Below are 23,577 nucleotides of genomic sequence, written 5' to 3'. Positions count from 1 at the left end.
ACCAGGAATCATGTTTTGCATAAGACAAATAGGGAATTAACTCTAAATGTTTTCTGCTTTCTTAAATTATTCAGTTATTTTTGTAGTTGACTTTAAATAAGAAAAAAAGTCAGGGCATTTAGTGACTTTCTTTATAATAAAAGTCTGTGCACAGCCATGCCATACACAACTAAACTGAAGACAGCCAGTTAAGGCAAAAAGATATGTAGGGTGAACAATATGGTACAAATGGTCATGTGTAAGTTTTTGTAATCTGACATCACTAGGGCATCATCATTTCCATGAAGACTGCATCTGACAGTTCTGTGAAAAGGAATGATGGAATGGATGCTCAAATGCACTTTCCCTCCTAATTCTCCACACCCAGTTCTCATTTTATGCATATTCAACGTGTGCCACTTCGAAAAATTGCATCCAGCCTATTTCTATCATGTATTTCATATGTGAAAAATCTCTTTGTGCTACTTTTCATTTTGCATGATCGCTTGCCCTATAAGATGGCCCTGCATAAGATCGGATTTGCAAGTGTGCTCTTTCTTGAAGCATTGTGAACCTAGCACTAAAGTCCTGGAGTGTGTTCATTTTAGCAGGAAAATATAGCATTTTGTGAAAGACATATAAACCACACTGAATATTTAGGATGCCTGCTCTGTAATTGTTGCCTCTTGTTCACAAACACTAAGTATTGCAGTATTTTTTTCCACTTATTCCAAACTACATTAAGTAATGCTAATTAATAAGTGGAAAAAAATGCTGCAATACTTAGTGTTTGTGAACAAGAGGCAACAATTACAGAGCAGGCATCCTAAATATTCAGTGTGGTTTATGTTTCCATAGAATGTTGCTTTACAGCTCTCACTGCAGCTACATACAATCTAGGGTTGCGTTCAAGCCATGATCGGCAGAAAAGCTGTATGGAATTTCAAAGTACTGCTATCTTTGTTGCACTCTGCTGACTCTGTTCAATTGGGCCACACTACATGACAGGAAGGTGGCTTGTGGGTAACTAATGTAATAAGTATGTTATTACTGTTATTTAATACATCATTACTGTTGCTTGTAATACTAGGTCAGTGCACTGTTTATGTAAAAGTGTGGTCAATTAACATTCTGGTGGTTGTACGGGGTCGTGGAGTGCATCCCTATATAACCACTGCAAATGTACATTCATTATAAGCAAACTCAGTCACTATGTGAGATTTTCCAAGAATAACACCCACACACAATAAACAAGTACATTTTAAATATTCAGTAGACCCTAGCACTGATGCTGAATAAATGTTGATACAAAGTGCACTGTCTTCATACTCATGACCCAGCACAAAAAATACTGATGTTGTGCACACAAACTATTGAACGTCACGTAAATTATTGTTTGAGTTTGGAAAATTATGACATTGTATTTCAACTGTCCCATATTTTGTCAAAAGAATCCAAAATCTAGGAAATCAAGAGGATGTGAAACTAAGGATCTCCTGAATTATATTAACATGACAACACTGATGTAAGAAACTTTCTTTGCCAAAAAAGTAAAAATATTGATGCCTTAGTTACATTCCTTGCCCTTTTCCTTAAATCTATTGGCACTATTACTTGTCTTACTTATTATGCATTTTTTCACTTTAGCAATCCTTTCCCATGTAGAAAAGCAGACCATATTTTATACCTTTATTCAGACTAATTTTTCTTTTTCCTTTGGAAATTATGCTTCACTGCATGCCAGGGTTTGTTACATAAAAAGGAGCTCCATTAAAGGTCAATAATTAGGTAATAACTAACTATCTTGCCTCTTAGAAATGGGATCACTTATATAATGATTTATCATTTAATGATGCAGAATGTGACTAGTATAAACTAGCTGTACTGACTGGTAGAACCCCTTTGCTGCACTCTTCTCTTTCTGAAAACATGCTGACTGCTCTTCTCTTTCTGAATATGGATGGTGACTAATGTGAGTGGGTCCCATCTGTTGTTGATTCATGAGAAATGACATGCAATGATTTGTCCAAGCCCTATGAAAGCTATCAGTGCCAGCTGTTGAACACTGAAAAGTAGCAGAGTTGAAAGGGATATATAAAAATGTTCAAATATGTAGCTTACACAGGTTGCCGTTGCATTAGTGAAGGCTGTACAAAAAAGTTGTAACAGAAAACTGAGGAAGGGGTAGGGGGTCAAAGGAGACTTTTGGTAGTTAATAGTAATACTTACGTAATGACAAAAGTCAAGGTTTGTCCATTACTACCCTTGAGATAAAAAAATTGGTCTTGCCCTTGACATCAACTTTAATTACAAAGTAGACAAGTCAGTGGTATAATGGTCGGGAGGCCTAGCTAAAAATCTGCAGGCCTGTTTTTTTTTAATCCTGGACCGGGCAGTAGGTCCACTTAGCTACACTGCCCACTTAGCTGTTCTTCCTTCCTTTCAGGCTGGTACCTGGGGAAGCCTGGGGAAGGTAAACTGTGGTAACTTAAATGTCACACTGGAGGAATGGGTTCTTACCCACCACAGGGTCAAGGGCCAATGTCACGTAGATGAGCACTGAGGCCACGTGCAGCTATAGCGTATGCCCCTAACTTTCCCTTTAGTTACTAGTGATATTTACAAATTTGCTGTACTGAGGGTCATAGTGAAGGACCAAGGGGTGAGTAAAGATTGATAATGGTGATTGAGATGTGTGGTGTGAAGTTAATGGGATGATGTTAGTCATTTAAGAGGTTTAGTAAATGCCAATCAATATTTATGATTTCCAAACTTAGTGTTCTGTTAAGTTATTCTCAGTCTTTGAGTATTTGAGTTAAAGTGAAACTTGGGAAGTAACAATTTTCAAGGAGATATGATTGTCTGGTATTAAACTATACTGATTTATGTATCCTATCAGTCTAGAATCAAAGTCTGATGGAGATGTGCATGTTAGGAAATTATGATTCAGCTGTAACTAATTAATTGCAAATGTTTAAAGAATAAATCATTAGTGTATAAATAACATGGAGTTGAGTCAGGAAAAAAATAAATGGGGGAGGATATGGTGATAATGCCAGCACAAACACACACAATTTTTTTTTTATACTACTAGCTATATCAAAGTGTTGTGCTCATGCTCTGTATGAGCTTTGAAGCTACAGTCACATTTAGCTTCTATCCTAACAGTTCTGGAAAAAAAAGGACAAATAAAATAAGAAAATAAAACTAATTTAGGGAAAGCACACCATAATAAATTTATATAGAATGTGTTGAAGAATACTATTTACTACTAAAGAAAGCAAAGGAAACAATCAGAAAAAGCAAAATGCACACAAAAAAATACAGGGTCACTGCAAGCACCAACTCATATGATTTGCTGTCCTGAGGGTTGAGGTAGCCTCATCATCATAATCAGCAAGCATTACAGCTACTCTCGCCTATCAACACAAGTATGTGATGAATTAAACAAATTGTAAATGAAGAACATTTAGCATCATCATTCCTTTCAACAACACAACAAACACTTATCTCTCAGAGAGGCATCAAGCCACCTCTTTTCATTTTAAATGATTAGACACATGCTACCATCATGCTTAAATTAAAGTGCTTTCTGATATGAATTCTGAGTCAATACATGCAATGAAATAGAACACACTCTTTAGTGATATAAATGGTTTACTTCATGATTCTATGTAAATAAAATATGAAATAAAGACTTTACTCTGCTAAATGTTCTACATAATACTCAAATCAAACCACTTATGACAAACAGTAGGCTTGAATTTGGAAGGCAGTGCAGTGATCCCTGTACCTTTACCCCCTTGGCCTCCTCCCGCAGGGGATGTGGACCTAGAGACGTGGCGCAGCTTGCTGAAGGAGTGCCAGCAGGGCTTGCCGGGGCAGACACAGAGTAGCCGGCAGACTCGTCACGTCCACTCACCAGTAGGTTCCGAAGCACTGAGTGACTCTTGTCAGTAAGTAAATTCCTGGAGGCTGAAGTACCTCCAGCAGGGGAACGTCCTCCACGTACAGTGATTGGATCCTTGCTGATTAACAACTGTTGCATAATCGGGGTGTGTGGAGTGAGCAAGCGCAGTCCTCCATTTTGTTGATTTTGTAGGTGATTATTCACTCCATCTTGACATCGTTCAGAAAATTTTAGTTGTGGCTGTTGACATTTAGGTGGACACAGTTTTTTGTGGTGGAGCGTGGGTGAAGAGAGTGGCGAGTGACCTCGCTTCACCTGCCCTGAAGTGTGATGGGAATCTGTGCCCAGCAGGGGAGGCGGCGGCTCCACAGGCTCCTGCACAGGTATGGGGGGCGGGTCTGCCAGCTGGGAGTCATTTCCAATGCTGTCCAACTCATCTGAACAGTAAATGGTTATATCATGAGTAAAGGTTCTATTTCCTTAATGATTTTATTATAGGGAAGATGCATATATAGAGTTTATTAAATTCATGTCTGATCATACTATTATGATGCTATTCAATAGTACAGAATTATTATTACAGTAAAACTGAGGTGTGATAACAGCTCCAAAACATGAACCATAAAACTTTTAGAATGCTAAGAAAAGATGCCTCCAGAGCCAAGTAGAACATCACTGTCAACTATAATTAATTTAATGTTCTGTAAAAAGCCCTCAGGATAAGTTCATAAATAAATGTTCCATAAGATTCCAAGTTTGTACTTCTTTGTTACTAGAGTTAAGACAATCTTAAAGAAAGGAAGTAGAATTTAAAAACATTTACAGCTAAATAAAACTCAAAACCTGAAATGTTTATGGGTCAATTTTGTTTGATCCTCAGTTCAGTGAGACTAATATATCATTTTAACATTCTTGAATAATTCAAAGCAAACATTCTCTTGACATGCCTTTGCCAGCGAAGTGTCCAGGCAGCACTTTATTTGGGTCGACAAAGTTTCCTCCACCATCTAGGAATTTGTTCTGTTGGTATTGGCTCCTCTGAACCCCTGGAGAGTGATCAAGTTGGATATTTCTGCCAGGACTGTTCCCAGCTATGCTGGGATCTGTGTCTCGCAATAACTGAGCCAGACTGGAGTCTTCTTTGTCTGTAGTAGTAGAAAACTTTCCATCCCTGATGAAAAGAAGAGTAACTATGAATCATGATTGACGAGCAACAATAATAGAATAATGAGAATTAGTTTGTAACCTACACATCAGGTAGATTTTAGCTAGTTTTGTGACTCAGATGTTGATTGAAAACACATGCCTTTGTATTATCTATGTGTTGCTAAATTTAATGGTAGTAACACCCTCTAAAATACATATTCTATTTATCCACAGAATCTGGGAAGAATTGAGGGAGGGAGTGATAGGGGAAGACCACCTGTGAAGTGGATCAATAGGGTAAGTGAGTATTGGAGCGACAGAGTTGGAAGTAGCAGGATTGAATGTGCTGAGATGGAGTGCCAGAACAGGGAGAGATAGAGACACTTCTGTTGCGGCCACCCCCTGGAGGGAAATTCCCGTGAGGGAGCAGGGCGTTGGATAAAGATAGGTAGAATCCAGTCAGCTGGTGCACAGCCCTCCCAGCTGTTCATCCTACCTTTTGGGCTGGTCTATATATTGGTACCTGGGAAACCTGGAGAAGGTAAACTGTGGTAACCTGGGTGTCACAATAGCCCTGTGTCCCAAGGTAATGGGGTCTCATCCAACACAGGCTCAAGAACCAATGAGACTGAGATGGGCACCAAAGCCCTACACACCACATTTCAGGATGTATGGGTCTGAGAAACTTTGCCCTAAACCAGTCATAGGCAGCAGTTTACCCGATGCAAATGTATCTAGGGAACTTGCCACATACTACAGCCCCCTAATAAAATTGAATAAGGTTCACAAATGAAGCCTCTGCTTTTTACTTGGCATCTGGTTGGGTTTTACATGGTGAGGTTGTAAGCTCCACCCCAACCAATACAGCTTATGGATTGGACTGACTGCTAGCCATGGGCAAGGACATAACAGATGCACTAACTTTTTACAATGAACAACAGTGCACTATAAGCATGGCCCACCAACGTGTGGACATGCCCTGCCACTTCACCAATCCAACTTGGGCAGGTGGGGCTCACAGCCATGATAGGCATTTCACCTAAGAGAGGGACAACTCTGACTACAGACCCGGGTAGGTGGGGCTCATAGCCATGGTAGGCAATACATCAAGGTCCTCACTCTAAATCTGGGGTTGCCTACAGGAAGGGCATCCAAGGCAGAAAAAGTCTCTCTCTAAACCAAGATGACTGACATTGTCATCTTCATCAATCGGTCCGACCCCATAAGGTAAAATTAGGATTTTAAACGAAGAAGGAAAGAATAAGAAGCAGTGTACTATAAGAGCTGAAGCTGAAGCATGTGTAGTTGATTTGCTTCCTTAAGGATGATAGAAAATAATTTGTTTATTGAATGAAAAGATACTGAACATGAGCTAATTCTAGGTAAACCTCATATACAACTGGTACTGGGTATGATCTCAACTGTGGGCAAACCCAGCCTCCATGTTATTACATAAAATGTAAGCAGAAAATACACATGACTCACCTGAGACATTTAGGGGAGATGGCAATATCTGACTCAGGCCCTGTGAAGAGATCGTCAGGGTCCAGGAATAACAATAATTCATTACTTGGAGGAATGTATGGTGCCCTCATTTCAAATTCATCAGAGTCCATGTTCTGATTTTCAAACTGAAAACAAAGTAAAATACATTTTAGGCATCCACTTCTTAACTCTATACAGTGTGTCTGTGTGTGTGTGTTTACCTATTTGTAGTACAGTGCTCCCTCATTATTGACGGGGGTTAGGTTCCTGAAATACCAGTCGATACCTAAAACCGTTGATGCTGATTTTTGTTAAGTGATGTAACCTCCTGTTTATTTTTTTTCTATCCCACCAACCACTTATATGTTCTGAGCAACTTACTTGAAATATTTCTTAGATATAAATTTGTTTTGTAGTAGAAACAACTTAATACTGAAACAAAAATACTTTTATTGAATAAATAAGTATGAAAAAAAGCAAATTAATCTATATCATGTTGCTATAAAACAAGTCAGACATACAACAACTATGTTGTACCTTATGTCTTACCTTAAGATCCAGTTTACTGAACAGCTCTGAGGAGCCTCCAGAATTGCTTTCATCTAGTGGCATGAAGAGAGACTCCGTAGTGGTTCTAGGATGACTGCTTCCAAAGGGGACCTTTTGTGAAATAAAGATTTGTGAGGATCATAGAGGAAGAAAACTATTTGCTTAAATGAACTACTTTGCTTATTACAGGTCTGAAAGGTAACAGACCTTAGTAAGGGAAATAAATACAAGAAAAATGATTAACAATTATTTGAGACCCAGAGCATATAATAGAATAATATAGGAATATATGGTATCTCCAACCCTATTTCAGCAAGGTTATTGCTTTTTAAATTTATGACACTGACACTATGATTGTACTGTGTTTTAAATAAATGCCCTTCAGCAAATGACATACTATATTTGAAGCCAATTAGAAAGTATAACTAAAAGTTCCTCTTCCTAAAATATAAGTGACATACCGGTGATTGTTTTTTGATGGGCTGTGAGAGGGCAGCCTCACTCAGTAGAGGCTTTGGGGGCTCTGGTGTACCCAGTCCACTAGAGTGTACACTGCTACAGTCTGGTGATGGTGTGTTGCACCTGCTCCGGTTAAGTAACAGTCTCCCTCCACTTAAGCTGCTGGCACACCCAGAGGTGAACAGGTGAAAAAAATGCATATGGTTATAGTAAATTATGATGCCCCAATGAAAGTGATTTACAGAATGTAGCAGATATACAATAATTCATTTGATATAAATACAGTAAACCCTCGATATAACGGATAAGGTCAGATGGTCAGAAATCCACGGGGACGGACCAAGAATAGTTCTTGAACCGGTAACTATAATAGGCCCTCCTCCTTTTATCTGCTGCCCTATCCTTCGGTTACTGTAGTCTTTTTTTTGCCCACCTGATGAAATATTTTTCTCCTCATGGTTTCCATTCAAATGAAGAACGTACTTCTACCACGAGAAAGTCTTATGGATCAATCCAGGATGTAAATGTAATGGAAAATAGCCAAGTGTTTGTGAGTGTTGGTACTGACACAGCTTAAGGGGGTCGAGGGGGGCTGAGCCCCCAGTTAGGTAGGTTAGGCTAAGTTATGGTTGGTTAGTAATTTATTCGGCATGTGGTGTAGGGTGCGGAAATACGCAGGCCATGGCGGTGGCGTGCGTGGTCCAGTTTGCGGGCTGGTGTTGCGAGAAATACCTCCTCGCAGAAATAAGTCCCTCTGCTGTCCATCACGCATGTGCACTGGGGGAATACATGGCAGGAAAAGCATTAATCTGGCTGGTTTTGTTCTAGTTTGTCCACTTGCGATCTTTGTGAGCATTGAGTGAAATGTAGAAACTGTAAGCAAGTTGAACATCTCTCTGCGAGTTATTTTGCAGCTGCAGCTGCGAGCTGTGGCAGGTGTACAACAGGCATTGAAAAGTCAATCATTTAATGATTTGTGACAGAAACAGTTAACAGATTATTTCATAACACCCCCCACAAAAGTTTCGTTTGCCAGTATGAGATTGGAGCACTTGTAAAATTTTACCCATAACCGTAACAATACCGCGTCCCCAGGGCCCCACTGCCAACCTGACGGCCTCAGTGCCTCGCAGTTCATCGCCTAATGTGCTATGCAGCTACATGGACAATGTGCACACAACACACACATTAAAAAAATATCTATATACCTATGTTTATTAGGTTCGTTGGTATAATTTTATTTTTATTTTCGCTGCTTATAACGGACTTTCGGCATTAACTGACTAAGGTCCCCCCAGTTAGTCTGTTATATCAAGGGTTTATTGTACTACTACTATTCCTGGTAATTCCATCTGCACAGACATACCTGTTTGCAGACTTGACTCCTTGTATTTGGTTTTCCTCATACAAATACTTGGGGCTCAAGTCTTGGTCATCAATTTTCTCTTCACTTGGGCTTCGTATGGCAGCATCAGAGTTTACAACTTGCAGTGGGTATTCTAGAGTTAACATATCGTCTAGGCTTGGTATGAATGCGGGAACATCTTGGGGCATACATGAATCCTCCTCTTCCAGGTCAGGTATCAGTGTAGGGAGTGGCACACAGGTATCACCACCCGATGGAGCAAGGTGAGTCAGGTCTTCTGGTTCGTCCTTCAGCACTGCAGCAGCAAACAACATTTCAGTATAAAGCCATAGTCTATACATTCAAATTCAAAAAAGCTTACTCAAACCTGCTTTAACTTAAAGGGAAGTGTATGTATTTTTAAAGCTATGAATGGCAATATAAACAATGATTTTGTTTAGTAAACGATGACAATTTTAAATAATGCTGCCACGAATACTTCAGATATATAATTGCAAAAGGTATTACAAGTCAAGATTTCCATTACCTGTGGAGTGTGGATCATTATTATTGAAGGTTAGGAAACCTTTATTCATATCCTTTGTTCGTGGCACAAAGATCTTGAAGGTGCTGGCAACAGGGGGTGGCGGCGGCAGAGGAGCTGTGCTGGTGCGTGGGTTGGGACTCTCATTCACCTGACCCAAACAGATGAAACATTAGAAGAACTTGATCAAGTCTGCAGCAACCAATTTCAGTTATCATTTCTTATGTAATATTACCTTAGTATTCTCTGCAAGCAATTACAATATGAAATATTGTCAATCTTTTATTTGATAATCCTATACAATAAAGTACATTCCTGGACCCTGATGGGGGGTTCTAGGATATGAAATTTTGAAAATATTAGGACTTATTTCAGATTTTTTTTTTTCTAATTTGATATACCTGTACAAAATAAATCAATATTAGCCAATGTCAGTGCAAGCTCTAGTCCACACTGACATGCACCCATTAATATATGAATCTTAATGCATATAAAAAATAGGGGCATCTAAAGGCAGATTCACACAAGTGCATGCATGCATGCTCACACACACACACACACACCTTCTGGGCTGCTGCAGTCCTAGGGGCAGGTGAGTAGGGCGGGGTAGGCAGGCCCTGCACCACTGGGGAGGCCACGGGCACGGGTACATTCGCGGGACTTGCTGTGCTACTGGTGCTGGCAATTTCTCTTTCGTTATCGTTATTATTGGTATCACTATTGTTGTTGCTGCTGCTACTGCTGCTGCACATTAACTGGAACTCGGAAAGAATCTCATCCTTGGACTCAACTCCACTGCAAGGCAATAAATATCAACTCAATCTTTGCTTTCTTACCATACTTCTATATCAGATCTGATGTATGTATTTTTGTACACTGTACAGATAATCATTATAGGTTTAACCATATTCTTGCAATGACACCTTTAAGAGAATTGTAGCCATTTAGATTAAATCCTTGTCCTCATATTTTGTTGGCATATCCATCGTGAAAGCCTTTTTGAGATCACTAGAAATAAAGTGATATTTCATGAATCTTGTGTCAAGGGCAAATGGGCTGTGGATGAAAAAATAATGTGGGGAATAATAATGATGAGGGAAAAGGTAACGTGGAAAGGTAAAGCGTAGAGGGGAAAAGGCGCACCAGGAGAAACAGAGCACTGCAGGAGACTTGGTGTGGGGACCTACCTGACCACGTAGTTGAGGCAGACGACGTATTGCGGTTTGTTCTCCCGAGGCCCATGAATGAGGGTTGCCTGTGTCACCAGCCAGATGTAGCCTCCGCCGCGGGCCAGGAAGCGGTAACGGCTGGTCTCCACCTGTCCCTTGTTCAGCACTGTAACAATAATAACCCTCCATCAGCCCATGAACCTGACTCTTCTCAGCACACACACACACACACACACACACACCTTTACATATGTGAGAGAGAGAGAGAGAGAGAGAGAGAGAGAGAGAGAGAGAGAGAGTGTGTGTGTGTGTGTGTGTGTGTGTGTGTTGAAGTGTTACATTCCTGACATGACATGGACAAAATTAAAGGTGGAGACACGAGACGAGGGGATGAGGTGCTGCTGGTAGTAGTAGTAGTAGTAGTAGTAGTAGTAGTAGTAGTAGTAGTAGTAGTAGTAGTAGTAAGTGGAGGGAGAAAAATAAGTATACAACTGAGAAAAAAAATAAGAGATGACAATGAAGAGCTTGAAGAAAAGATGAAAGTTGAGGGAGGATGAGAAGAAGGAAGATAAGAAAGGAAGGAAGCGAGGGAAGGGCACATGCATAATTCACTGCTAACTGTTTATAATGCCCTCAGGAGGCGAAGAGGAAGGAGGGAAGAGGCACAGAAGGAGGAGGGAGGCGAGGAGAAAGGAGAGGAGAAGCGTGGGAATGTGTGGAGGAGAGGAGGAAGGGAGGGAGGGAGGGAAGGGGGCGAGGGAGGAGGCATAAAGGGAAAAGAGAGGTGAGGAAGAAAATACAGGTGGAAAAGAGCGAAGGAGAGGAGAGAGGGAGGCCATGGAGGAAGAATACTGGGAGAAAGAAGGTATTGGTGAAAGGAAGAACGAAGGAAGGAGAGGGGGAGGCCATGGAGGAAGAATACTGGGAGAAAGAAGGTATTGGTGAAAGGAGGAACGAAGGAAGGAAAGGAGAGAGGCAAGAAGGTAAAGGGAGAGGAATAAAGGAAATGAAATAGGAGAGAAAAGTGGAAACATGTTAAGCAGGGATGCAGAGTGAAAAGTGTAAAGCAAAGAAAGTTGAAAAGAAGGGTGGGAAGGGGTGAAAGAAGGGAGGGAGTAAAGAGAAGGGAAGTAAAAATGAAAGAAGGAAGATAGAAATGAATGGGGGTGAAGAAAAGGAAGAAGGGAGGGTAGGAGTGAGTGAAAGAGGGGAAGGAGGTAAGGAAAGAGAAGGGAAGTAAAAAGGAACGACAGAAGATAGAAATGAATGGGGGATAAAGAAAGGAAGAAGAGGAAAGAACGGTGAGAGAGTGTGGTAGGGATGAAAAACAAAAGGAAAAAGGATAGAAGGGTGAGAATGAGTAAGAGAGAGGAAGAAGGAAAGGGAAGTGGGAATGAATGGGACAAAGAAAAGGAAGAAGAGGAAAGAAGGGCGAGAGAGTGACAGGGATAGAAAGCAAAAGGAATAAAGAAAAGGAAAAAGGATAGAAGAGTGAGAATGAGTAACAGAGAGGAAGGAGGGAAGGGAAGGAAAGGGAAGTGGGAATGAATGGGATAAAGAAAAGGAAGAAGAGGAAAGCAAAAGGAATAAAGAAAAGGAAAAAGGATAGAAGGGTGAGAATGAGTAAGAGAGAGGAAGGAGGGAAGGGAAGGAAAGGGAAGTGGGAATGAATGGGATAAAGAAAAGGAAGAAGAGGAAAGAAGGGTGAGCGTGTGACAGGGATAGAAAGCAAAAGGAATAAAGAAAAGGAAAAAGGATAGAAGAGTGAGAATGAGTAACAGAGAGGAAGGAGGGAAGGGAAGTGGGAATGAATGAAGTAAAGGAATGATTAAAGAAGAAGGGTGGGAGTGAGCGAAAGAGGGGACGGGGGCGAGGAGACTGAGAAGGAAGGAAATAAGGAATGAATGGAGGGAGGGAGGGACGTAAAAAGAGAGGGGGAGAGGTAAGGGCAGAGCAATGAAGCACCCCTCCATTATTTATTGAAGCGTGACCACCACCACCACCACCACCACGAAACTTTAACCTTTGAAGTTTCCATTTTCCCCTGAAGCTTCCCATTTTCCCTTCTCTGCCATTTCCTTTCCCTTTGTTTCCCATTTCCTTTCTCTTACCAAAAATTTCCCCTTCCCTTCCCTTTTTCCTGATCTTCCCCTCTCCCTTTTGCTCTCTTTATATTATTTCCCTTTGTTTCCCATTTCCTTTCTCTTACCAACAATTTCCCCTTCCCTCTCCCTTGTCCCCTCCATATTATTTCCCTTTGTTTCCCATTTTCTTTCTCTTCCCTTTTTTTTTGTAATTCCTCCTCTCCCTCCTTTGCTACTTCCTTTCCTTGCTGTTTCTCTTCCCGCTTGTCTCCCATTTCGTTTCTGTTCCCTTCAATTTCCCTTTCCCTTTCCCTTATTTACTATTTCCTTTCCGTTTCTTTTCCCTTTCTCTCCCCTGCAATTTCTCTTTCTCTTCCCGTTTTCTTCTTCCTTTCCCTTACCTTGCCTTTTCTCTTCCTTTTCTGTGTGCTTCCCTTTCCCTTCTCTTCCCTTCAGTATCACTTTTCCTTCACTTTCTGTTTCCCTTCCCTTCTTCTTCCGTTTCCTCTTCGCTTCCCTTCTGGTACTTTCCCACTCGCACACTCGAAATATTTGGCAGGCCACTATATCGTCTTGTGATGCACCTTTTTATATACAATGGACGGCTTAGTGCTGATGCTGGCGGTGGTAGTAGTATTGATAGTGATGAAGGATGAGGAGGAGCAGGAGGGCAAAAGAGGCACAGAAGGTGGTGGTGAAGGAGGAGGAGACGTAGGATGGAGCATGTTGGCTTATAACGAGCCTCTCTGCTTTAGTGGTCTGATTAATTTTTAAGGGAAGGATGGAAAAGCAATAGATTCCCCTCCCATAACCTGTTTACTATACCTAACACACACACACACACACACACACACACACACACACTACCACCTATCTTTTTCTCTTCCGTCCTCTACTCCTGCCTCGTTCCTCTCACCTCGCAATGCTCAGCTCTTTCGTTACCTTAAGAAAAACGATCCCGTCTACGTTTCTATATTATACTTTCATTTCTGGCGATGCGAACGATAGACGAGACGACGACCTTCGAGTAGTTTAAATGAAAAGGAATAGTTACTCAAGTCTATGCTCGGAAAGGTTTTTTATTCACTTTCGCTCCTGAAGTTGGGCGCGCTCGATACAGTCACTCAAGAGGCAATAAAACGTAGCTATGGTGATCGAGGGTAGAAAACACGACACACAAAGCAGTCACTAACAGAGGTAACAAAACTTAATGACAGTGACCATGAGCAGAAGCGAGGAAAGGGAGATGGTCACTATAAGGGGCGATAAAACCTAACTAGTGATTGTTAGTAGAGGAAACGAGAAAAAGAGGCGCAGTCAATAAAGAAACAAATAAAACTTACCTATAACGACCGTGAGAAGCATCGAGGGGAAAAAAAAGATGGTCACTTAAAGAAGCAATAAAACCTAGCAATAATGACCATGAGAAGAAGAATCGGGAAAGAAAGGTCCAGTCACTAATAAGATAAGCAATAAAACCTGGCAATAAGGAACGGTAGAAGACGAAACAACAGAAAAAAAGTACAAAGAAAGGTCCAGTCACAAAGATAAGCAATAAAACCTGGCTATAAGGACCAGTAGAAGACGAAACAAGAAAAAAAGTACAGAGAAAGGTCCAGTCACTCAGAGAAGCAATAAAACCTGGCTATAAGGACCGGTAGAAGACGAAACAAGAAAAAAAGTACAGGAACGAGAATGCAAACAGTGGAGTGGAGTCAGTCAAGTCCAAGGCCACGGCGACGCCTTGAAACTTATATTTGGGAAGACAACGAAACTCCAGTCATCGTTAGCAGAGGGGAGAGAAAAAAAGGAAAGGAGTGGTCTCAGTGGAGAAAAAGTACAAAGAAAGGTCCAGTCACAAAGATAAGCAATAAAACCTGGCTATAAGGACCAGTAGAAGACGAAACAATAAAGAAAAGTACAAAGAGAGGTTCAGTCACAAAGAGAAGCAATAAAACCTAGCTATAAGAAGAAACAAGAAAAAAAAGTACAGTAACGAGAATGCAAACAGTGGAGTGGAGTCAGTCAAGTCCAAGGCCACGGCGACGCCTTGAAACTTATATTTGGGAAGACAACGAAACTCCAGTCATCGTTAGCAGAGGGGAGAGAAAAAAAGGAAAGTGGTGAAAACCAGTGTCCAAGGTCCACCCAGCCACGGCGACCACCACCAAACTTAAATTGGGGAACAAACTAGTCGTCGTCGTGAGAAAAAAAAAAAAAAAAAAAAAAAAACAAATCAACAAGGAGGGAGGAGTCCACCAGTCCAGTGTCCACCACCGCCGCAACGCTACCCGCTCGTAAATTTTTAGGAGTCAACAAAACTTAGGCCATCGTGAGCAAAAACTAATAGAAAACGAAAGTCGAAGTCCAGCTATTAAGAATCAAGGAGTGGAGTAAACCAGTCCAAGAGTGTCCACAGCCACCGTGACGCCACCAAACTCGTAAATTTAGGAGTCAACAAAACTTAGGCCATCGTGAGCAAAAACTAATAGAAAACGAAAGTCAAGTCCAGCTATTAAGAATCAAGGAGTGGAAAAAGAACAGTCCAATCGAGTCCACAGCCTCCGTGACGCCACAAAACTCGTAAATTTAGGAGTGAACAAAACTTAGGCCATCGTGAGCAAAAACTTATAGAAAACGAGTCAAGTCCAGCTATTAAGAATCAAATTAATATCAAGGAGTGAAGAAAAGCAGTCCAGTAGAGTCCACAGCCACCGCGACGCCACCAAACTTAAATTTAGGAGACAACAAAACTTCCGTCATTGTGAACAGAGCGGGGAAAGAAAAACCCGAACCCAAGTCCAGCTATAGAGAATCAGGGAGTGGGGAAAACCCAATCAAGTCCAAGGCCACCAACAAACAGACAACAAAACTATAAATATATATATAAAAAAAAGTCCTTGTCACCGTGAGGAAAACGAATAAAAACAATAAAAAAACAAAGTTAAGTCCAGCCATTCGGATCGGAGGAGCCTCGTGCAAGCCTAAGATCAACCCGGCAACCTCAGACCTAATTTTAAGCCTCGTCTGGCACTCGTCGGCCCATAAATCTATACTTTTTTCAACCTTTTAATAGAAACACGAGGGGCTTGGTCAAGGTCGCGGCGTTGCTCTGGTAAGCCTTGCCATGTGGAGGCCTCGCAGCAACCAACCACCACTGCATATACGAGGATATCAGTCTTGGTATTCTCACGGACTTCCGCCTCTCGCATCAGTTATTTCCAACGTCCAAAAGATAGATAAGTCGGGTTTTAATGAGTGTTCTTTAAAGTTCATGGTACAGAAAAAAGGTCTAACTATCACCAGGGCAATAAAACTACTCATGGAAATGCTCAAACCTCCTAGGAAAGCCTTGTCAAATATGTGTGCTTAGGCCAGGCCCCATATTCTCAAACATTTAGGGGCTCACACACCCACATTTGATAAGGCTTTGATTGAGGTTGAGTTAGTATTTCCATGGATAGTTTTAAGAGCATAATGATAGATTTTTGATAAGGCTTTGATAAGAGGTTGTGTTAGTATTTCCATGGATAGTTTTAAGAGCATAGTGATAGATTTTTGATAAGGCTTTGATAGTGGTTGTGTTAGTATTTCCATGGATAGTTTTAAGAGCATAGTGATAGATTTTTGATAAGGCTTTGATAGAGGTTGTGTTAGTATTTCCATGGATAGGTTTAAGAGCATAGTGATAGATTTTTGATAAGGCTTTGATAGAGGTTGTGTTAGTATTTCCATGGATAGTTTTAAGAGCATAGTGATAGATTTTTGATAAGGCTTTGATAGAGGTTGTGTTAGTATTTCCATGGATAGTTTTAAGAGCATAGTGATAGATTTTTGATAAGGCTTTGATAGAGGTTGTGTTAGTATTTCCATGGATAGGTTTAAGAGCATAGTGATAGATTTTTGATAAGGCTTTGATAGAGGTTGTGTTAGTATTTCCATGGATAGTTTTAAGAGCATAGTGATAGATTTTTGATAAGGCTTTGATAGAGGTTCTGTAAGTATTTCCATGGATAGTTTTAAGAGCATAGTGATAGATTTTTGATAAGGCTTTGATAGAGGTTGTGTTAGTATTTCCATGGATAGTTTTAAGAGCATAGTGACAGATTTTTGATAAGGCTTTGATAGAGGTTGTGTTAGTATTTCCATGGATAGGTTTAAGAGCATAGTGATAGCTTGACAAGGCTTCTGCACCATGAATGTGAAAAATACTCATGAGAACCCGACTAATCTCCTTTGTGGCCTTTGGAAAGTTGTTGAGAGCCGAAAACGTCTTGAGAATGGCCTCAGACACACTACACATGGGAGTCCCCCCCGCCCTGCATTTTCCTCCCCACTTCTTTACAACTTTCAATCATGTTTTCATCACCTACATATCTACTTATTTTCCTTCACCTTTATTTATCCGCTAGCAGTCGAGATATCTCCTCTGTATTTTCCTTCCCCCGTCTCTATTCGCTACTACACCCACTACAAATCTTCCTCCTCTTCTTTGTCCCCTGCACACCTGGCATTTCCTTTTCCCCTTCTTTTCGCGCCACCCCCTTTGCGGCCCCTGCCTTCCCGAGCTACTCTTCCGAATTTGGCGGGAGCGAGGGAGCGCGAGGAGGCGACGACACCCTCTACGACAGCCACCAACCCGCACACACACACACACACACACACACACACCCACACCCACACCCACACCCACACACGCACCATTCTGTTCGAGGGAATTTTTAAACGTGTATAGTTTCTCTCTCTCTCTCTCTCTCTCTCTCTCTCTCTCTCTCTCTCTCTCTCTCTCTCTCTCTCTCTCTCTCTCTCCCTTCTTGTATCATTATCCATTTTTTTTTTTCAACGGCGAATTTCCTTGTTTCTCTTATCGCGTTGTCTATAATCGCTTAAGCTTCATGTTCCAATTTAACTTTTCATTACCCTTTTTTCATAACTCTCTCTCTCTCTCTCTCTCTCTCTCTCTCTCTCTCTCTCTCTCTCTCTGTCTGTGTGTCTGTGTCTGTGAGATCTTGTTCAGAGTGGCAACAGGAAGAGTAGGCGTCTGTCTCTTTTCAGTGTTACACTATACGAATATTTTAACACCACTACCACCACTACCTCCACCACCACCACCACCACTGCCACTGCTACTATGCTGGCACCCACGCATCTAGGCTCCACTACCCCCACCATGACCCCCACCACACTTTCCCCTCTCCTTCTCTACCCCCTCATCGTGTCTTCTCTTTCCTCTCTCGTCTCCCTATTTTTCTCCCTTTCCTAACCCACGTCTCCCCGTTCTCACTCCTTCCCCTGCTTATTCCCTTTCCCTGTCCCACACCTCACCCTCTCCTCTTTCCTCTCTCGTCTCCCTATTTCTCTCCCTTCCCCTACCCCACGTCTCCCCGTTCTCCCTCCCTCCTCGCCCTGCTTATTTCCTCTACTCCACGTGTCCTCCTCCTCTCTCCTCTCCTCCCTCTGCCAACACCTCTCCTTCCTCCTCCTCCCCACTTCCCACTATCTACCTCTCACCACACCACACCACGCTACACCACTTCAGCCTTAATATACACCAATGTCGATCAAATTTAACGCGTGGACACACACACACACACACACACACACACACACACACAAGCACAGACACACACACGGAGACATATTGCTCTTCCCAGAATCTGCCGCCACAAGACACCTTATTAAAAATTGGAGCACTGGCGTTTGGCAGCGGAGAAGTGGCACAAAATAATGGCTCTTGGGGGGGGGGGAGAGAGAGAGAGAGAGAGAGAGAGAGAGAGAGAGAGAGAGAGAGAGAGAGAGAGAGAGAGAGAGGGGGGGGGGGGGGGGAGAGAGTGATGGAAAAAGACAGGAACGAAATTGAATGGTTGAAAGGGAAATAGGGGGTGAGGAAGGGAAGAATGAACGGAATGAAATGGAGAAGGAAGGGGAAGAGGGTAAAAAGGGGAGGGTGTGACGGGGTGGGGGGGGGGCAATGGAGAGGGTGGGGAGGGGGAGGGTGTGTGGCGGGGTGGGGAGGGGTGCTATGATGGACGAAGGAAGTCTACGGGAGGAAGTTAGGTGAGGGAGACGCGGAAAGAAATGGCGGCAGAATTTATTTTTTTACGATGAAGCGGAAATAAAAAGTTTCTCGGAACGGTGGAGTAATGGTGGTGATGATACCTCTCTCTCTCTCTCTCTCTCTCTCTCTCTCTCTCTCTCTCTCTCTCTCTCTCTATTTTTTTTGACATCGTTAGCGCTAATACTCACTAATATCATGAGCCTCTCCATTATTATTCTCTAATCTCTCTCTCTCTCTCTCTCTCTCTCTCTCTCTCTCTCTCTCTCTCTCTCTCTCTCTCTCTCACCCTATATTTTTTTCCGTCTCATTAGCGCTAAAAGTCACTACTGTTGTGAGCCTCTGCATTATATTCTCTCTCTCTCTCTCTCTCTCTCTCTCTCTCTCTCTCTCTCTCTCTCTCTCTCTCTCTCTCTCTCTCTCTCTCTCTCTCTCTCTCTCTCTCTCTCTCTTTCCCCATCTTCATGCAGATCTCAGTCACACTAGTTCACAGTTCTCTTCACTATACTCTGATTCCTTTCAAAACTTTCCTCCTTCTCCTGTAAACACTTCTTCATACGACTTCGCTCCTTCAAGTGAGAGAAATCCAGACACTAATGACTAATGACTCGATCTCCTTACTCCTTTTGGCACCTTCCTATTGTGACGGAGGTGAGCACCGAGGCCACGGGCAGCTACAGCGCATGCCCCAAACTTGCCTTATTCACGGGAACAAGACTGTGCTGGTGCGTTTTGATCTGTTCTTTACACACACACACACACACACACACATGGAGTATGCGTGACTAATGATCGTACTGGAAGAAGTAGGAGGAAGAGCAGGAGGAAGAGGAGGAGAATGTGGAGGAGGAGGAGGAGGAGGAGGAGGGGGAAGGAGAATCGGGAAGTAGTGAGCAAAAAACAAGGAAAACGAACGGCACGACGCTGTCTTGGCCGTGTACTCGAGGGAGCCGAGAAGTTATGCCCGAAAAGTTATCTCCCAGTTTCACATTTTATACATTTTCTTCCCTCAAGCTCGAGTTGTTAGCCTTCCGTATACATCACACTCGTCCCCAATAGCGCGCGACATTCACTATTGTGTGTATAAGTGTGTACATGACGGGAATCTCTATAGTCCGGTCAGAATTGCTTGAAGTATCTGGGGAATTTAGTCTTGCACCCAAAGCGGCGGTCATGTTGTTTGGTTTGAGATATGCTTGCAGTGGCTTCTTTGCGTAACGCTGTCCGTGGTGGGTACAAATACAAGGTTTTAACTCCAACTCCTAAAAATGTCTTACAAACTTGAATGTTACTTTAGTGCTCCTTTGCTTCATATTATGTGACAGCGAAATATTCCCAGGGTATTTGATTACTTGACACTCTAATATTCAAGTCAATATGGTGTGCCAGCGAATTTAAAACTGAATTTATCTAACTTAAACCCCCGTTGCTACGCGTCCTTCCCTACTTTTATTACAAGAACGTTACTAGCAGCATCTTAAAGACAGTCATCCACTTTTAAACCTTAGTCGTCCTCAAGCACCCTTTCCCTTACCAGATAATACAACGTTTGCCTAACCCTTTCCCCTCAAGAAAATATTAATCCGATCCTCTTTAATTTAGCTGAACTCTGAGGAAAACGTGCAATATCTCTGATGCCCCACGCCCATCAGACTCATTTGGTACTTCTACATTAGTGTAAAACATTATTACTGTAAGACAAATTCTCAACCCATGGCTCAATTCTATCATTCTCATGGCTTCGAGTTCGACCCCGCCCTCCGCCTACTAGTCCTCCTGGCCGCGGTGGGAGCCTTGCCGACACACGAGTACAATCGATCAAAGCGGCGAACAAGCTTGTGTTTCCTGGCGGTGGCCGTGCAGTGACCCGGCGACTCAGGGTCTACCGGTCCAGGAGTCCCCACAATATCTTCCCCACCACGGCCCTCCTCCACATCGCCTCCCGTGCCATACGTCCCTGACATTTCTATACCACCTCACTCCTCCCCCTACAGCACATCACCTGTCCTTCCTTCTCCATTCCCCGACCCCCCAACTCCACCTTCCCCGCCCTCGCCCCTCGTTCTCCCCACCGTCTCACTCCTTCACCCTACAGCATAGCACCTTCTCTTCTACCTCCATTCCCCGGTCCCCAAACCCCACCTTCCTAGCAACCGCTCCTCGTCCTCCCCACCACTCCCGCTGCCTCCCCAGTCTTCCCCAACACCACCTCCCCCGCCGCATCCTCTCCTGCCGCGGGTCACCGAGCTGCTCACTTCTCTGGAACCTTCAATCACGTGCACGCCAGCCAGGCCTTTGCTGCCCCGCCCTGACTCCCTCCCTCCCTCCCCCGCTACCGCCAGGCCTTGCGAAACACCATACACACGCACACAACTCTTTGAACCTGTTACAATTTCTCACCGAGGCCAATAATGTTGTAAGTAGGTAGGCCTCTTAAACCAACTAACCTACTGCAGCTTATCCGCTAAGTGTGTCAGCGTGATAAAATTCTTCGTGGCGAAGACAACAGCCGTTAAACAACTCTTCCTTCCCGCGCCATCCCTCGTTATCCCTCCCTCCGCTCCCCTCCTCTAGTTTGAAGTGAATGGCCTCCTTCCTTGTAGTACTCAGCTTTCCTTCTCGTTTGGTCGGTCGTTAATTTCCTGGAGACTTATTTGTGTACGCTGACTGGCCTTATGTAGACTCTTTAAAGGTTGGTATTACAAGACACTCGTTTCTCTCATCAGCCATTTCTAAAGGTCAAAGAGGGGGTCAGTCGGGTTCTAATAAGTGCTTCTTCAGGTTCATGGTACAGAGGAAGGGTCAAACTACCACCAGGGTCATAAAACTACTCATGAAAATGCCCACAACTCCTACGAAAGCCTTGTCAAATATGTGTTCTTGGGCGGTGCAATGTCTGATAATACGACGTTTTGTGTTTATCATTTCTACTTCCATGTTATTTCTCTATCACTCTCCCGGTTATAACATATTTCATCCCTTCTATATAGTCTCTCTCCCGGTCATTTCATCGCCCTCCCTTCTAGTCTCTCTCCCGGTCATTTCATCGCCCTCCCTTCTAGTCTCTCTCCCGGTCATTTCATCGCCCTCCCTTCTAGTCTCTCTCCCGGTCATTTCATCGCCCTCCCTTCTAGTCTCTCTCTCGGCCATGTTATCGCCCACCTCTTCTGGTCTCTATCTCTCGCGGTCATGTCTTTCCCATCCCTTTAGTAGCTAGTCTCTATCTCTCCTCGGCCGTGTCATCGCTCACCCCTTCTAGTCTATCTCTCCCGTCCATGTCATCGCCCAGCCCTTCTAGTCTCTTTCTCAACAATGGCGTTCTCCTACCCCCCCTCCTCTACTCTGTCCCAGCGGTGCCAATAACGAGGGCTCTGCACGAGGCACCCTTGGCCTTGCTGCCTTGTTGTGGGGATTGTACATCAAGCAGACCCGACCTTGGGCCCGCCTCTCCCTTCCACCTTCGGCCTGGCTCATCTCTCGGCTCTCGGCGGGGCTGGTGAGGGAGGCGCTGCGGAGCGGAGTGCTGGGGGCGGTGGGGGGTGACTGGGGTGATGCTATATCTGAACCAGTGGCCTTGGCATGCTTACTCCCCCCCCCCCCTGCTCCCCCTACCCCAGTCCTTCCCTCTTTAGCTCTCCCTCCCCCCCTCACTCCCTGTCTCGTCCGTCAAAACTGCTCTCTCGGTCTTATTGTCCACGCCACATTTACTACCACGTCGAGTGTGTGTGTGTGTGTGTGTGTGTGTGTGTGTGTGTGTGTGTGTGTGTGTGTGTGTGTGTGTGCGGGCTTCTCACTCACCCCCCCTTACTATATTTTCACTTTTTTGTTGTTTTCTTTATATCAGCGAAGAAGTAAATGTGGCAACAGGTGCTCAGGGCTGTCTTCGCCGCTCGAGTCTCGCCAAACGTGTAACAAGTGACCAAAACCATTATATTCGTCCTCGGGAATAAGTTCGAGGCCTTCCTATAATTTTTTTTTCTTTCTTCTTCGGCTTTACAGTGGCTTGGAAGGATGTATTTTTTTTATGTTTTCTATTTTTTGGTGTGTGTGTGTTTTTGCAGCTCCGCGTTGTCTTTATGTTGCTGTAAAAAGATGGTTAATTGGATTTCTTTGTGTCGTAACTTCTGGACGTCTTGTCGCTTTTGTTTTTGTTGTTGTTAGTGGTGGTGGTAGTAGTAGTAGTAGTAGTAGTAGTAGTAGTAGAAGTAGTAGTAGTAATAGCAGTAATAGTAGTAATAATAGCAATAGTAGTAATAATAGCAATAGTAATAATAGTAGTAATAGTAGTAATAGTAATAATAGTAGGAATAGTAGTAGTAGTAATAGTAGTAGTAGTAGTAGTAGTAGTAGTAGTAGTAGTAGTAGTAGTAGTAGTAGTAGTAGTAGTAGTAGTAGTAGTAGTAGTCGTAGTCGTTGTTGTTGTTGTTGTTGTTGTTCGTGGCGGTGATGGTGGTGGTGGTGACAGCCTCAATCAAGCAGGATGGGAGGCACTCAATATGGTTTTCATCCCTCTCGAGAATACCACCACCATCACCCCCCCCCCACCCCACCACCACCACCAGCATCACTCCACCACTACATACATATCTCCCTTCACCACTCCATCGGGCAATCACCCTCTCCCTCACCACCACCAACATTCATCACCATCTTACTCCACCACTCCCCCAAAAAAAAAAAAAAAAAAAAAAAAAAACTACTACCACCACCAATACCACTCTACATAACATTAAAGGTAAAGTTTGGGGCATTCGCTATTGCTGCGCGTGGCCTCAGTGCTCATCTCCATCACTCCACTGCTAAATGTTTCTCCTCACCATCTGTTCAAGCAACCTCCTTTCCCTTCTCTGTA

General features: G+C 43.1%; 1 protein-coding gene and 1 long non-coding RNA gene across 9 annotated transcripts in view; one reads left to right on the top strand and one right to left on the bottom strand.

Annotated features, from left to right (window-relative positions):
• The window catches only part of LOC126995711 (endothelial PAS domain-containing protein 1-like), a 280,018-nt gene that overhangs the window by 2,013 nt on the left and 254,428 nt on the right, over nucleotides 1-23,577 (bottom strand). For 4 of the 8 annotated variants that reach the window (XM_050855532.1, XM_050855535.1, XM_050855538.1 and 1 more), the window contains 9 exons: nucleotides 10,605-10,752; nucleotides 9,981-10,212; nucleotides 9,421-9,568; nucleotides 8,895-9,189; nucleotides 7,531-7,690; nucleotides 7,070-7,180; nucleotides 6,521-6,666; nucleotides 4,837-5,060; nucleotides 3,773-4,326 (listed from right to left, as the gene is read on the bottom strand). In XM_050855532.1, the coding sequence (XP_050711489.1) occupies nucleotides 3,773-4,326; nucleotides 4,837-5,060; nucleotides 6,521-6,666; nucleotides 7,070-7,180; nucleotides 7,531-7,690; nucleotides 8,895-9,189; nucleotides 9,421-9,568; nucleotides 9,981-10,212; nucleotides 10,605-10,752 (2,018 nt within the window). The remainder of the gene's footprint in view (nucleotides 1-3,772; nucleotides 4,327-4,836; nucleotides 5,061-6,520; nucleotides 6,667-7,069; nucleotides 7,181-7,530; nucleotides 7,691-8,894; nucleotides 9,190-9,420; nucleotides 9,569-9,980; nucleotides 10,213-10,604; nucleotides 10,753-23,577) is intronic. The other 4 variants (XM_050855537.1, XM_050855540.1, XM_050855534.1 and 1 more) reach the window with 3 other exon arrangements.
• Nucleotides 16,118-18,398, top strand: LOC126995712 (uncharacterized). The gene is made up of 3 exons (XR_007750657.1): nucleotides 16,118-16,549; nucleotides 16,619-16,662; nucleotides 16,801-18,398. It is a non-coding gene; the product is annotated as an uncharacterized LOC126995712 (long non-coding RNA).

Source organism: Eriocheir sinensis, chromosome 8 (assembly GCF_024679095.1).
Source record: "Eriocheir sinensis breed Jianghai 21 chromosome 8, ASM2467909v1, whole genome shotgun sequence".
NCBI classification, from domain to species: domain Eukaryota; kingdom Metazoa; phylum Arthropoda; class Malacostraca; order Decapoda; family Varunidae; genus Eriocheir; species Eriocheir sinensis.
This window is presented reverse-complemented; position numbering and strand designations above follow the sequence as displayed.